This window comes from Temnothorax nylanderi, unplaced genomic scaffold (genome assembly GCF_030848795.1).
Source record: "Temnothorax nylanderi isolate EJ_2023f unplaced genomic scaffold, tnyl_v1.0 TNYL_tig0149_pilon, whole genome shotgun sequence".
NCBI lineage: Eukaryota > Metazoa > Arthropoda > Insecta > Hymenoptera > Formicidae > Temnothorax > Temnothorax nylanderi.
Window position 1 is genome coordinate 177867 of NW_027249211.1, and position 15990 is coordinate 193856.

General features: G+C 39.2%; 1 protein-coding gene across 1 annotated transcript in view; it reads left to right on the forward strand.

Moving 5' to 3' along the window:
* Plexa (plexin A) overlaps positions 1-15990 on the forward strand; it is a 186717-nt gene that overhangs the window by 161481 nt on the left and 9246 nt on the right. Inside the window, exon 3 of the mRNA XM_071714882.1 lies at positions 12818-13549. Coding sequence (XP_071570983.1) covers positions 12818-13549 — 732 coding nt within the window. The remainder of the gene's footprint in view (positions 1-12817; positions 13550-15990) is intronic.

The following is a 15990-nucleotide window of genomic DNA, read 5'->3' on the forward strand; positions in this document are numbered from 1 at the left end:
CTACTTGCATAGCTTATATTTCTGTCTTTCTCGCGAATTAAATCCCCTCTGGTTTCAATCCTGTCTGCAGCACGGTAACGATAAACACGACAGACAGTATTTTGAGTTGATAGTAATTTTTAAGCGCATTAAATGTACAGCGAATATATGTATAGTGTTGGTCTGTTTATTTCGCGCGCAGTCAACTTTACCTACACGGAGAGAATTTTCTCTTAAAATTTACCCTGAAATCATGGTAGTTGTGGGACAACATGTACCACCAAGAATTTTATGCGAGCTATTCTGATTAATATCTACCATAATAAAAAATATTAATATCTATTACATTAAAATATAAAATATGTTTGATTAATTTTACTAAAATATATCTAGGAAATTTCAATAATTTTTCAAAATTTACCAATCTGCTTGGTAATTTTTATCGCGTTGTTTGTAAAATGTCTTTTGTATATTTTAAAAATCCCTTGGTTGAAAAGTTGTCCCAAGTTTATAGTGAATTTAAGGGTAAAATATAACAAAAAATTCTCTCCGTGTATATATAGGTTTATCTGGTTTCCAGTGAGATGCAAAAATAAATTGATGTAATGCAACCATTTTAACAAAATCTTCAATGCTTTTAAAGTAAAACGTTTTATTTATAATATTGATATTTTCCTTACCGAAAAACGGTGTCAAATTCAATTCTTACGTAAATATAGTGTTATTTTAAGAACAAAGTTGGGAGAAGCACTTCGTAAATGTCAAATTGGTTTTTGATTTGTATATGCAAAAATAATATTATTCGTTTTATAGAATAATAAAGGTTTAATGAAAAAATATTTTCAAATATAGATATGTGCGTTACAACATGCGCGGAGGGAACGCTGGGGGAACACAAGTTTAACATAGTTGAAAAAATATTTGGAGAGAAGTAAAAAATTCCTCAAATTGATTTTTTCTATGACCTTTTGACCTTTTGCTCTCGAAGTTGAATGAGCTCTAATAAGACTAGCTGTATAATTGTGTTCTGATTTAATAGCAATTATTATCGCATGAAACATCATTGTTATATATCTTAAAGAGATACATCTTAAAGAGATAAATCTTGATGAGAGAAGTAGAATTAGATTTTTAAAACAAAGACTATCGCGAAATTGTTTCTGAATGCAATTCTTCACGGAGCATTCACTGGTGAGATGAAGAAGTTATATCGGTACGCTAAAGTATACTGTTAAGACAAAATATGATTCGACGGAAACAACGTGAAAGCGAGCTTTCTGGCGAGACATTAATCTGAGGCAAATAGGGAAGGACGCTAAGGAAGAATATATACGACTTTATTATATAACGCAAATTCAGCACAAAAGTGCATGCCGTATATCGGAAAGTGGGTTACGAGGAGACGTGCTTTCTTTGCTTATTTTAGTCTTGAAACGTTAACGCGTCGCGTGATGTCACGTGCACGACCAAAATACAGAAAGGACAGGAGACGGGCTTGCCTCGGTGTGTATTAAATCATTTCGTGTCGTCGTAGGGAACAGTAAACCACATCACCTCTTGTCTCTATCCTGTTTCTACGGTTCCGCCGTTAAAGGGTAACGGACGACAGGATGTGCAAGAATGAAAAAAAAAAAAACAAAACGGAGAGGAGAGTGAGGGCGTAGCTGCGAATTTTACCCAAGAAAAGCTTGTGGAGGGAAAACTCAAGTTAGCGTTACTCCATTAATTCACTATTCCGGTGTAAGCTAAATGCGGAATTGCATAACGAGCCTGCCGAAATCGCAGCGTGTATAGCGGGACAAAAAAAATTTTTACGACTGGCGGACGGCACTCGCGTTGGAGGTAAAAGCGGAAATATTCGAGGAAACTACGACGTGTCCTCGGTATATCCGTAAAAAATCCGGAGAATGAATCGTAAAAGAGCGCGTACACGAGGGCAAAAATATGAAACGGCTAAAAAAGACGGAAGGGCGAGAGGTTGGCTAGATGTGCCAAATGAAGCAGTGAGGGTATAAAGCAGTAAATGATAAAGGGGAGAGAAATGAAAATTATTAAAGAAGAGAGAGGAAGGGAAGAGAGGAAAAAATCTGTGGTGAAATCGTCAAGTTACTACAGAAAGACAAAGAGAAGGGAATGCAAGTAAAATGCGAAATATCACCGCAATTATGCTAATAATATATTAATATATATGACATTATTTTTCGAAGTCTTTAATATGAAATATTTCTTATTAATGCGATAGTTGTGTAATTATTATTGAAACAATTGAAAGAGCTTTTATAATTTCTATTATTGGACATCAGTCGCGCGATCTTATATTTGTTGCTTGCGTATGTTACTATAAGAATCCATTTTTTATTTTCTATCTTTAAGGAGACACAAGAAGCATACTTATAGAAACATGTAGGATACGACGATCAGATCTGGCACAATTGTTTTTAAAAAAGAATAAAAATCGACTCGAAAGAAATATCAACAGATATATGCTAAAGATGCTAAAGATGCTAAAGTAAGATGCAACACGGTGAGCTATTTAATGACAATATATTAATATATTGAAAAATCATTTTATATTAATTTTAAATAGATAGATGGCACGTTACATATACCGTTCACGATCGAGAGACCAATAAAGCGCCGGTACATTAGAGGTCTGAGCGCAAAGAAAATATAGATAACTACGGATAGAGCGAGAGTGTACGAGGGAGAGAGCAAGGTAAAGTATGTCCATAAATACGGCAGAAGTCGGAACATGGAGCTGTATGAGCTATAAAGAGGAAGCGAGACAATAAGTGGAGAAAGAGAGAGAGAGAGAGCAACCGAGGAATCGGGTGGGCGAAATAAGGTGAAAAGGAAAAATCGCCAGGAAGGAAAATATACTCGAGAGAGAAACTCGGCGACGAGAGAAAGGAAAGCACGAAGAGTGTTATTAATGTTAGCCCTCAGACGGCGAGACCAAATCTGACCGCTTTGTAGTCAAAGAAAACTCATTTCATCTACGAATTTTAAAAATAATATCACCTTAAGTTAATTCGCAACAATCTCATGCGTTCTTCATCTCGTTAAGCAGTTGCTGATAGAATCGGGATCACCCAGTAATTAACAGTTCTTTGTAAGATTAGTAATTTATAAATACTGCAATCTGTATTTGGAATAGTATATTATTTATAAAGGAAAAAGTATACTATATCTGTCAAGTTTAAAATAATTCATAAGATGACTATCAGGCATAATATTTGAAAAAACACATTCTTTTTAAGATTTTTCATAATTTTACAGTTGTTTATCTTCAATTCTTTATCTGCGTGCGAGAGCATAAGAGCAATTTCAAGAATCCACATTGAAGGTCTTAAAGAAACACATTATGTTTCAAAATTGAGCTTATATCGCTTTTAAAGTGAACGCTTCAATCGTACCTAATGGCAGTTACCATCATCCCGTCGCGCGGGGCGCAAAAATTTGAGCGACACATGGCTGTTAGTAGCGCTAAATTATCTTTCGCATACGGTATAAAAAACTTACTGGCACTCATCTCGCCCGGACGACGGAGAAGAACGGGGGCGAAGATAATTATAAAATAAATCTCCAGAGGGAAAGCGGAATGAAGTGTGTTAATAAATTGGGTGGAAGCTGGTAGATGGTAGTAGCAAAGCCATAAAGATGAAGCGGGGAAAAGCTATGAGGCGAGACGGTGGATGGAGGGAGGGCTCGACGAAGGCGGAAGAGATGACGGAGAAGAGAGGAAGAAGAAGCAGAAGAAGATGGAGAAGAAAGAGGGTAAGAGAGGGAGCACCGAAGAAACTTCGAAGACGAGCCATTGTTTCTCCATGCCAGACCTGTTTCGAGACTAATGAATTGCATTATAGGAAATCCGGAATATAAATTAGATTCTGCCATTTTATATATATATATATATATATATATATATATATATATATATACACGGTCGTCCAATAGGTAATTGCCTGCTTTATGCGCCCGCCCTTCCCACTCGATTTCCGCATCAATGCAAGAATATATTATAAATACGGCAATCAAACGTTTTATACCACTGACTTTACGATGCATGATATATTTTCATTATTACCGAGCAGATTTCACCGATATAATATTAATAAAGAAATATCTGACTGTGACACGAGAATTGGCGCGTCGACGCTTGCTGTTTATATTTGCGCGAGATCATACGTTTAAATCTTCATGCAATTATATTGCAGTAATCACATTAAATCGTAATAAATAGTAATATTACTGGAAATCAATTGATTTTTAATTTATTTTCTATTTCTGTTGATTCTCTGCGGAAATACAATAATTATAGCGCTTTTTAGAGAAAGAATAAAAAAAATTCTGATTTCTTTTATTGGCAACAGAGATCGATCATAAAAATTCATGTGATTGTTGAATTTATAAATTATAAATAAATGGCCTGGCTGAATATTTATTGAAAACGTGTTCACGAATATGTGAATAAAAGATGTAATATCTAAATGTACAATGTAATAATTTTATTTTTCACTTTCGACGCATTTTACTTCAGCTTCACTAGAATTTTAACACGAAGTTTACTTTTACTGAAATACAAAAATCTGAATATTTTATATATAAATGTTAAACAGTCGTTTAAAAATGCAACACATTCAGATAAATTTTCTCCAAGAAATAATCGACCTCATGCAAATTGGGCAAAAGAGTCTACGGAGGTGAGAAGCGCAGCGAAGCCGTCGAAAAGTGATGGAGATTTAAATCGGCGATGTGTCTCTCATAACAGTTTCGACATTTTACTGGAACCAAACTTTCCCTTTAGAAAGCTATTTTTTTTTTTTTAGATTGTGCATAACGAACGACAGAATGACGTTAACGTGTGAACGTGAGTTTGCAACCGCGGCGTTGATCGCGCGCTACCGGCAAACGTTTATTTAGCGATCATTCGGGCACGGCTCGTTGAAAAACCATTTATATCGTATGTTCTCTCGCGTCGAGACTTAAGATTCTTCCGACTGCGCTCCTCTGTGACAGGATTTTTGCCGAGACTATCGCATCGTATGGTCGTTAGCGTCCGACCGGATGGTATCGAAGGCTCCGAAATGCGTTAGCCGCGCAAAGTATGATTTATAGGAAAAATCCGATTAGCTTTACGCTCTCCGCGGCTCCGGTACATATTTTCTCTCACCGTGGCCGCCCTCTTTTCATCATCCCACCGCGCGACCCCGCCTTCACTTGCTCACGCCCCCGCTGGCGTGGATTTTAAAATAAGGCGAATTTACGCCCGGTTCATCTCCGATGATTCTGTGGATGAATGGTGATTTGAGATCCGTCGTTCTCAATAAAAATTTCATTAGACATCATACTTGTCATTTATCAATTTCCGACACAGACGGTGCATATAGTCTCTCTATATGAATAATCCTCGCGCGAAGCCGAGCAATATCGCGAGGATCAAAAATATACCTAGGGCACTATCTGTGTAAAAGTAGCATTCTAGCACAATGCGGGCGTATCAATTGATCCGCGCCGCGAAGATGTCGACTGTATTAATTTCGCTCGCTCCCGCAGCTTCATTCGGGAATGAAACCTCGTCGATCCTCTCGCCCTTCGCCCCCATTCGCCTCTCCCCCCCGGCGCGGCGTCTCTCGTTCTGGGATTGTCGTGCCGCTTAATTAGAGTTTGCGAGATGAGACTTTTTTTCCCCGTGTTTCAATAGCGATTCCATTCGTCGATTCGATGGCAATTAATCTCGGACGTTGTCGAGGAACGGACGGAAGCGCAGGTAAATAGTGGAGAACCCTTTATTCGCGGGGGAAAAACCGATAAAAAGTTCGCTGCAGCGTTATTCTGGATTCTTGCCGCCACCTCCCCGCCCCCCCCCCTCCCCCGCTTCTCCCTCCCTCGCGTTCTCTTCGCGCCGAAAAACAACGACAGATTCGAATAATGAAAAATTGTTGGTCGACTATCGCGCGTAACACCGCGGCGTACAATCGCATTATGTCACCCCCTCGGTTGTTTTATACCGGGATGGATGGGGAGAACGGGACGGCGGGCGTAGGGGATGCGGTGGGGGGGGGGAGGGGAAACACGAGGGTGAAACACATTATGCGCGCGCTTTTACCGACGTCGGCGACCTGGTTATTACATACTGTGAGTTCATTTATCAAATCGTGGGATAGCGAGTTCTTGCGCTTCCATCACACAGAGGGTCGACTAAAAACCGTGCGATTCGTCGGGCTATAAATGCGTACTGTCGGCCGGTCGGCTTCTTATCGGCGACGATTATCGCCGGGAAACGATGATTCGCGCGTGCGGCATTTTAATGACGCCCCACGGATGAATCTCCCGGAGCCCTGTTAATTTCAATTTAATGGATTTCTCGGACTCGCGATTATTTTTCGTCGCGTCGTTACTGCGGGGATATATAATTTTGTGCACTTTCAACGTCTGACCTTTCAGAATCCATCAGCGTTAGCACCTTTACCACACGTACGTGTGTTACTACACTGTGTCGAAGAATTAGAAATAATAGTGAAGAGAGTTGAGTATTTGTAATCAGCACATTGCTAAACGCGTAACGATCTTGTGAGATAAACATAGGCATACTCTAACTCTAATGATATAGAACTATTGCATTTTTATGTTTCTTAATTACTCGCTGCAGTTAAACGCCGTAGCAACATTTCCTCTTTAAAATATAACGCAAAATTTGTCTCTTTATTAAAAAATTGATCATTCGGAAATTATTCAATATCGCTAATTAAGAGAGTGCGCTCTGCTATTGAATTCCACGTCTTACTGATAATTCTCCAGAAACACGGCGCTAATTTGTTGAAATGTGCTGGAAGTAATGCCGCGAAAGATCCTCGATTTCCGTCTCAAATCACTATTTCAGCCTAAGTCACGAATATCGAGCTGTAACTCAACGGAGTACGAATAATGCAGCCTCCGGACTGCATTGTGTTTGCACGCATCAAAATCTCGTCCTATAGACGCGATGACGATTCACGAAGCACGGATTTCTCAGACCGACGGTTTACTTCTCACCGAAGCCAGATTAGCAATTCACTGCCCCTTTTAATTTTGAACCGCTACGATTAGATTTGCGTGATGCAGCTAATAGAGACTTGTTTCACAAGAACAAGTAAATAGTCGTATAACGAGTTTGAAACCACGCTAATCCAACTTTTGTTATTTGAAAAAATAACGACACAAAAAATAATGACATATAAAGTTATGAAGCAAAGTAGATACTAATAAAATAAAATAAAATGTATGTATTTTTTCTTAACAATTTATAAAATATCTGCATTGTCAAAATTGATTTCATTATATTGAAAGTTAACAATAAATATATAATAGAAACGTGAAATAACGATTTTGAAATAGGTAAAGAGACGCGTTGCATCACAAGAAAGTTTCCATTTGCTTGTTGAAGTTGGGATGCAAAATTGTTTTACGTTAAATATTTTTATTATAGTGTCAAACTAGGACAATATTTTTTTTTGTATAAAATAGAGAGTAGCAACTTCTCTCATTAACATTAGATACGGATAACACGAGGAGGAGAGTCGTAAATTATGAATGACGTGAATTTGATGTCACATGAAAGTTTCCGAGGATAGATCCATTATCGTAGAGCGCATTACATTTCATATTCCTCACCCAGGGTTAATAAAAGTTAATTCTAATCGATTTCGCTGCACCGCCAGGTCCCACTGGGTATGAACGCGCATTCGATTCGCTGAAAATCGATAAAATCGATGGATAAGGTTCATGAAATAGGATTCACCAGGAATCTCTCAACGGCGGAATATTTATGCCGCTCTGTAGAACGCCTCTCGGAGACACTATCCTCCCGCCACCTCCACCCTCCCTCTCGCTATCCCGTTGAGTGGCGGTGGGGAAATCCGTCTTCTTTTCTTTCTTCTCACCGTCGCATCCGCAAGAAGAAATCCCGTGCGACGGTGCGGCGAACCGCGTCGAAGAATGCATTTAAAAATTCCGGAGAGGCGCCGGTCGGGGTGAAAGGAGGAAAGAGGAGAGATAGGGAGGGATGCATACGTAACTCGACGTATAATCACCGCGTCGAAATGCATCGCGACGACGGGAGTAACCTCCGGATTTAATCGCATCGCGCCCCGCGTCCTGTTGTTACTCCCTGTCGCTGTTCCTCGAGACACTCTGACAGGATTCAAGAACGTGCCTCGAGTCGAGTCCTTGTTGTGATCATCGCTCTTAAACCCCTTTCACTCATCGTCGCCTGTATCGTCTCTACGAAGTAGGAATTTTCTATCGGACTTCGATCGCGCTCGCGGTAGTTCTTTGAAGCGATCGCCGGTGTCTATCGAACATATGGGACTCGTGTCAAATTCTACAGTTATTAATTACATCTTCCTCCGCATTTAATGCTTGTAATGTAACTCATTGCGATAAAAATATCTCAAATTTTTATAAATTTTTCAAAAAAAATTTGTTTACGGTTTGGTGTAACTAAAGTACGAACTACTTTTAGTGCTCAGTTATTTTTAACGAAGCTAGAGAGACTGTTACACCCGCAGACTATCGCGCCTGCAGATAACGACTGCTCTCACGCTCTCGTTAATTACGTAAGAAACTATTCATTAAACTTTGCAATAAATATAGTTTGTTATTCGTGGAGCTCGCGATGTCCGTAACATGTTATCAGTAATTAATGATTGGTTATATCGATCGGCTGACAGTCCGTCGCTTCCTGCGCGCGCCAATAGAGACAAAGACACCTCTCGTTAATCGCTCCCGGTCGCGTTTACCATGCAATGAACCTAAGGCGTGGATTTCATCGTGGCATTAATGCGCGAGCACCTTATACGTGGGACGCGCGTACATGCTCAGCTCGGAATGGATTCAGGAATGTCGACGTTCGATTCGCTTTTTATCGGTCAGCCCGACGCGCGACGCACCGATCGGCAGCGCATTGCCCACGCGATATACGAACGCAAGGGATAGATGCACATGCAATCGCGCATGCGAGGAAAAAAAGCGAGAGCGCAAGCCAGCTCGTTAATTAAGACGTCCGCCTACCTCGCGGTAGCGTCGCGATTATTGTTTTCTTCGCTTTTAAACGTCATCGATTGAACGTCGAGACGCAAAAGGCGACGATATCTTATCCCTCGCCCTGCGCTTAATCATCTTCTTGTTCTTTCATTCTTTATTTTCTCCTGTGTGTATGCTTTTTTTCTTTTATATCTCTGCGCCTTGCGCTTGCCTTTAAAAAGTTCCGCTTTGACGTATTACGTAAAATAGGAGGACAACAATACTAAGATTTTGATAAAAGTTCAACGGTAGTTATTTTCAATTGTTACTTTGATGTGAAATAAAACTCTGATTAAGTAACACTTTAATCAAGTAATGTCTACTGTTTCCTATCTCCACTTTGCGTAGAAAAATTATTGCAATAAAAATATCTGAAATAAAAAAGATTTAACTTTTGTTTTCGATGAATAGAACGTTTTCTATGAATTGGAATAATTATTGGACATTCATTTTCCTCGCGAATTAAAGTATATAGGATAAAAAGTTTAATAATATTTGATATATCGAATTTTGTAATCGTTGTTTATTGCACTTGATAATTGACATATTATATCTTTATCAAATTTTCTTACGTTTATGTGGCTAATCATTTCTGACTCGTCCATCTATCCCCAAAAGTTTATCTTTAATATCAGTTTACTTTATTATTATAGCTACTTTCATTTTATTGAGGTCATTCTTTTTGCATCTATCCTCTTCTATTGTGCTCGTAGTCGTTTGCACGCAACTTTCTTGCGAACCTCTTGCCTGCACACCTTGTCTCCTTCTTTTTCATCATTACCAGGTACCCCCTTTGCGTTTGCGTCTGCCTCGCGATGCTTCTTCTTCCATTAAGAAATAATTTCTATCTGCTCCCCCGTCTCTCCTCCCTTCGCTCTTAACCCTCCTACCGGCTCATCCTCGACCTCGCCGACCTTGCCTTTATCCCCGCGCGTTTATTAAAGCCTCTTTGTGCGTCGACGTTGGTTGAGGATTTGCCGAGGCCGAATGACGCGCGAACATCGCGCGAACTCGGCGTTATACCGCATATACCGACGCGAACGCGAAATCAGACGCTAAAAAAGACCGGCCGCGGATACCCCGGGCAAACCTTAGAATTAACAACCACCACTAACACTCGGTAGCCTCGGTAATTATTGTTATTTCTCTTCTGCCCATCCCGCCTAGGCACAAAGATTGTAACATAGTTACCGCGCCGTGATTGCCTGTCTTGAGTAACGACTCATTACTCGGCCAGAGGTCGAATGCTGATCGGTACGTAGTGGACAGCCCTTAGCCCTTAGAATTCTTCTTCCGGATCCTCCATCACGCCACGATCCTTCTCGACGTCTCGCAAAGTTGAATCGGTTGAACAGTTCTTCCGGAAGAACGCGAAGAATCATTTGGCATGAAACGTATTGACATTGAAACGTCGAGTTTCAATTAAATGATTAGACCACCATACAGTAAAACTTTCGAAGAGCTGTGCTGCAGAAGTATTTCTGTAGCGAAGTATTTCTCACTAACTGTTTTATATTACAATAAGAACTTGAAGATTTTCCATTTTGTTCATTCAGACCAGTCTGACTTCTGAGTTGGTATTCGCGACTGTGGGGAATTGTCAACAATATATAAGCAATAATCCATTCTTCCGCCTTTATTAAAAGGCATTAATTATTGTTCTAATGAGCATTGTGGAGTAGACGAACAGATGTTTACCAAATTGCGGCAAATTGCCTGTTGGCTCGATTCACGCTGCGTGACGCGACTTAATTAATATTTGTTAATTAAATCGGAATAGTGACTGCGCGCCGTGCATTTACCCACGAACTTTGCTTTGCTCTCTCAATTCAATTTGTTGTAAATTACACGCGAATGCTTAACTATTCCATTTCTGCTTCGGTAAAATTGCCCGTTTTCAGTAATGTGCACGTCTTTTTCCGTATTACGATATTATTGAGCCAATATCAGTGCGATTTCGCTTCTTGACGTCGAAAAGTTTAATATTTCGGGAAGTACTTCCTATAGACCAGAAGGATCAACGTGTTCTTTGAAATCTACGGAATCGAAGAAGTTCACAAAGCTATAAGCAATTAAATAAATCTGTAAAAACTTTACGTATTTATAAATTAAAAGCCAAATTTAGTTAGTTAAGCACATAATTAGGAATTTACCGAGTTAACGCAGTCATACAATGGTACCATTAACATTACCATTACGAAGGATACAACTGTTACGAAGCTTAGGATGATAGTAATAATTACCAAATGCGCAGCGAGTGTCATTCTGTAAATTTGATTACATCGTCAGCTAAACGTCACCGCTAAAGCGATTCGCTAAAGTGTTTCGACATGATTACTGTTATTACCATTCGAAAATATGATCTTTTTATTAGACTCGCGAACGGTTCTAGTCCCCGGGGGACCTACCTCCATCCGTCGTCGTCATCGTTTCGCTGTCAATTGAAAGCCCGGGATGTCGCGGACTGGGATTTAATTTACGACCCCTTAACCGCGACCGCGAATGAGACTCGCGGTGAGGTCTAAGAAAATGAACGTTACGCGAGAGCGCACCTGGCAGAGAGATGATTGTACCACGCGCGTCCATGAAAAAGATGTGACGCGCTGAGAGTCTCACGTTAAAATAATAGCGTGCAAATTGCAGCTATACGCTATTACTTTCGGTGGCTTGTAATCTTATATCTAGACGTCTGGTGATCACCAGCCAGCATTGAAGTTACAAAAAAAAAAAAGCTCGCGCCCGCGCGACAACGGATATACGGGATATTCACCTGGGAAATTTGCGGGGATGCGAATGTGCACGACAACGTAAATATGTTACTCCCGGTAATACGAAAGTAAAATTCACCGTTCGTGTGTGTCAAATGTTGTTGTGCAGTCGGATTATTATACGCCATTACTATTAAAATCGGTGGGTGGATACATCGACGAGGGACTGCGCGTATTAAATATTTTTGGAAATGTTCCGTTCACTATCGTGGGAATGGGAAAAACGGAATACGCAATGAGAGGTCGTCACCGAACTAATATTGATAATAATTAATACCCAATAAATACTTAAACGGAAGTAACATTCACCCCGCGCGCTGCTAGCCGAGCTAGCAGTTGTTCATAATTTCGTCGTGAATATTTAATTCTTCATCCCGCGCGTATCATCCTCGTTTCGTTAACACCGGAGCACTCTGGCATTATATATACGATAAATATATTATACAAGCCTGTTAACTGCAATCATCAATGACTGCGTCTCTCTAATTTTACGCAAATCCGCCGATTATTGTAAATTCCTGATTTTTTAACGAACTAGCGATCCCTGCTGCAGTGGAAATATTTTCGACCAGACGAATTATATTTTGTAGGCAGCTAATTATTTATATATAAAACTCGATATATCTTCTTCAAATCTTCAATCTTCTTCAAATTATTACAAATAATTATATTGTAATTACGTTTGTCAAATGTTTTCTGAGGTGATGAGAATGCATTATACTAAATAGGTTGCATCAGAATAGACAGAAAAATCAAAGATCTACAACAAGCTCAATAAAATTTGAAATTTTACATTGCAAAACCTTCTTAAAATCCTTATATTTTCTAGGAAAAATTTATCTTATATTCATAGATTTATTTTTAGTATGCAACAAAATAAAAACTTAACCGATGAAACAATATAATTACGCCTCCCTGTATTTGGACTGTCCTACAATAATTTAATTAAGATAAATTAACTGCGCTAATCAATTTACATTAAAAATCTATATATATTCCTGTTGCAGGTTGTGGTGGAAAGCTCGACGCTGGCGCTGGAGTACGGCGATCTCGAGATCGATCCCGGTTCACCGGTGAATCCGGATCTGCTATTCGATTCGCAGCTGATGCATCTTTACGTGCTGACAGAGAAGAAAGTCTCGAAGGTCAAGGTGCAGGAGTGTTCGGTCTACAAGACCTGCTGGGACTGCCTCGGGGCGAAGGATCCGTATTGCGGCTGGTGCTCGTTGGAGAACAAATGCAACTTGCGCAGCGACTGCCAGGACGCGGCCAAGGATCCGCTTTACTGGATCTCTTACAAGAGTGGTAGATGCACGACGATCACCACTGTCACGCCGGACCAACTGCAGCGCACCACCGCCAGGACTCTCGAGCTCGTCATCGATAACTTGCCGACCCTTAATGGGCAGTTTTTGTGCGCATTCTCTGCCCTCGACAAGACATTGATTACGAATGCCTCGCGGAAGTCCTATGGCGTGAACTGCACCACACCGCGAACCGATTTACTGCCGTCGATACCGCCGGGCCGGCACCATTTCACGGCCAAACTGTCCGTACGGATGACAAACGGCCCCGATTTGGTGGCGACGAATTTCACTTTCTTCGACTGCAACACATACAGCTCGTGCACGCAATGCGTGTCGTCGAGCTTTCCGTGCGACTGGTGCGTTGACGGTCATCGGTGCACACACGACACGGCGGAGAACTGTCGTAACGATATCCTTGTCACGGGAGTCAGCGTAAGTTTCTTGCGATTTATCTCTAAGATTGAAGAGGGATCAAGCGATAGAAATCTCTTCGTTAAGGCTCCTGATGGGATCTCGCCGCGGTCATGCGAGAGATCGTGAACATCAGAAGCGAGAAATGACACGCTGAGAATTCTTGCGTGCCATTTTTAAATAAAAAGATATTTGGATGAAAAAAACATGTCTGATCGCTTTAACTTTAATAAAATATTCCGAAAACTATCCTTTTCCCTTGACAGTTAATACACAGCCGTAAAATGAATGTACCGAAGCCTAGTCATGCAGGTTTATGCGCAGGAACATGACTGCACTTCGTATTACATTTTACAGATGTTTCTTAACTGTCAAGGGAAAAGGATAGTTTTCAGAATATTTTATAAGTGTATTAAAGCGATCAGAAGTGTTTCTTCATCCAAATATCTTTTCATTTAAAAATGGCACGCAAACATTCTCAGCGTGTCATTTCTCGCCTCTCACATGACCGCGGCGAGATCCCAGGAGCCTTAATGATCAATGTAGAAGGTTTCTGATCAAATAACTACATACATATATATTCCAAAAAAACATATTTTTTGCTTTAATTCCTATTTAAATTATCCTAATATATAAATGATTCAAATAAGGGAGATTATTAATCTTTCAAATAACAAGTGGTATATAAATATTAAATATTAAATATATTCGCGAAAACATTAATAATAAACGCGCGCATTAAATTCATTATAGAATATAATGCTCGCACTACAGATGTTAACAATACTGCGCAACTGCACAAAATATTATTAATAAACGACACACTAAGTACGGATTCAATTGATTCACTCGATCAAACATATCGTGCGTCACTTCGCGGAGAAATGATAATTACACATAATGAATTGCGACAAAAAATATGTAGTGTAACGCGAAACATATTCAAATCTAAGTAAAGCTAAAGAAATAGTTATTGCAACGAAATAATATAATTTATATAAATTCTATCTTCTATCGCCTCGATCTCCACAAATAAACGTATAATACGTGTGAAATAACGCTGCTTCGATAAATAGTCTTTGCTTCAATACGCTTGCGCACTATTAATTGTAAAAGTTGACTGATTGCACGGGCAATAATCATTAATGAGCGGAATATTCGCATTACAAAGAATAATAATGCGATGGCACGTGGAGCAGCTCGCGCCGCTGCCTGCCCGCTCTAGTATCATCACGCGAATGGTACTTAGCATGCCAACCTTGCTTAAACAACGACCTGTCATATGCCGCAAATAAACAAATGGCAAGACCATACATCAGCCAAAATGTTGTCCGTGTTCTGCTGAAATATATAACGATTTATCAAATAAATTCGTGTCGAATATGTTCTTTTTTGTATTCGAAATCATTTTTGCGAACGGGCTTAGTTATCACATCTTGCGTCTAGTTTTGAATCGGTTTGTGTCACCTACATTACGAATATTATCGCTCGACTGAGAATTTTTGGAGGCGCAAGATATTGAATTACTTGAATTTTAATTTCACGAGTATTTATAACTTGATTGATACGTATATCTATGCATAATAATTTTCACACCAAGATACATGAATAAAATGAATCATTATGCAAAAAAAAGATTAGAATGGTGTTATTTAACAGATAATTTATAATGATTTTTAAATCTTAACAATAAACTAGAGTTATTGGCATGCGATGAAATTTCTATCTCCATTTAATTTCTCGCTGAATCTCGCAAGCAAATGAGAATGCCATGCAACAAGCGATCGAATATCGAATCAGAAAATATCGAGTAAACTTTCATTTATTTTATTTCATTAATTTCATTATTTAATTAAAATACGAATATACGAGTTTGCGAATGTCTTGAGCGCAGCAAAGTTATTGACATGCACATTGAATTTTTTGTATGTCAGATTTCATTTGGAATTAAAAATTATTTGATATCACTCTTAAAATACACTCAACCGGTGACACAAATTCCTAAGAAATCTGTAATAATTTATATAGTCAAAGAAATAAGAACTTAAAAGTATCTTTAAAATCACCCAGTCATTGATATATAATTATCATATTGATAATTTTTTATTTGAGGCACGCCTCGATTCTTTATGAAAGAAATTAACAATGCTCCGTATGTCAAATCGTTTATTTTAAAAATAAGTTCAAATATGAGAAGAATCTAAAATTGATAATCGTGTGTCCGCTTATATCCACATTTTACTGGAACTCATTAAAGTTTCAAAATGGATTTATACATCGTTTTCGCAAGATAAACGATTCATATGTGCTGCAAACTCACAATACCTAATTTCGGAGCAGAATTGCAATTCTGTTGTTGCGTACATGTTAACATGCATCGACTAATTTCATTTCGACATCAACTCGATTTGTTTTGGAGTTAAAACGTTGTGTTCACTCCATGAATATTAATATGTGATTAT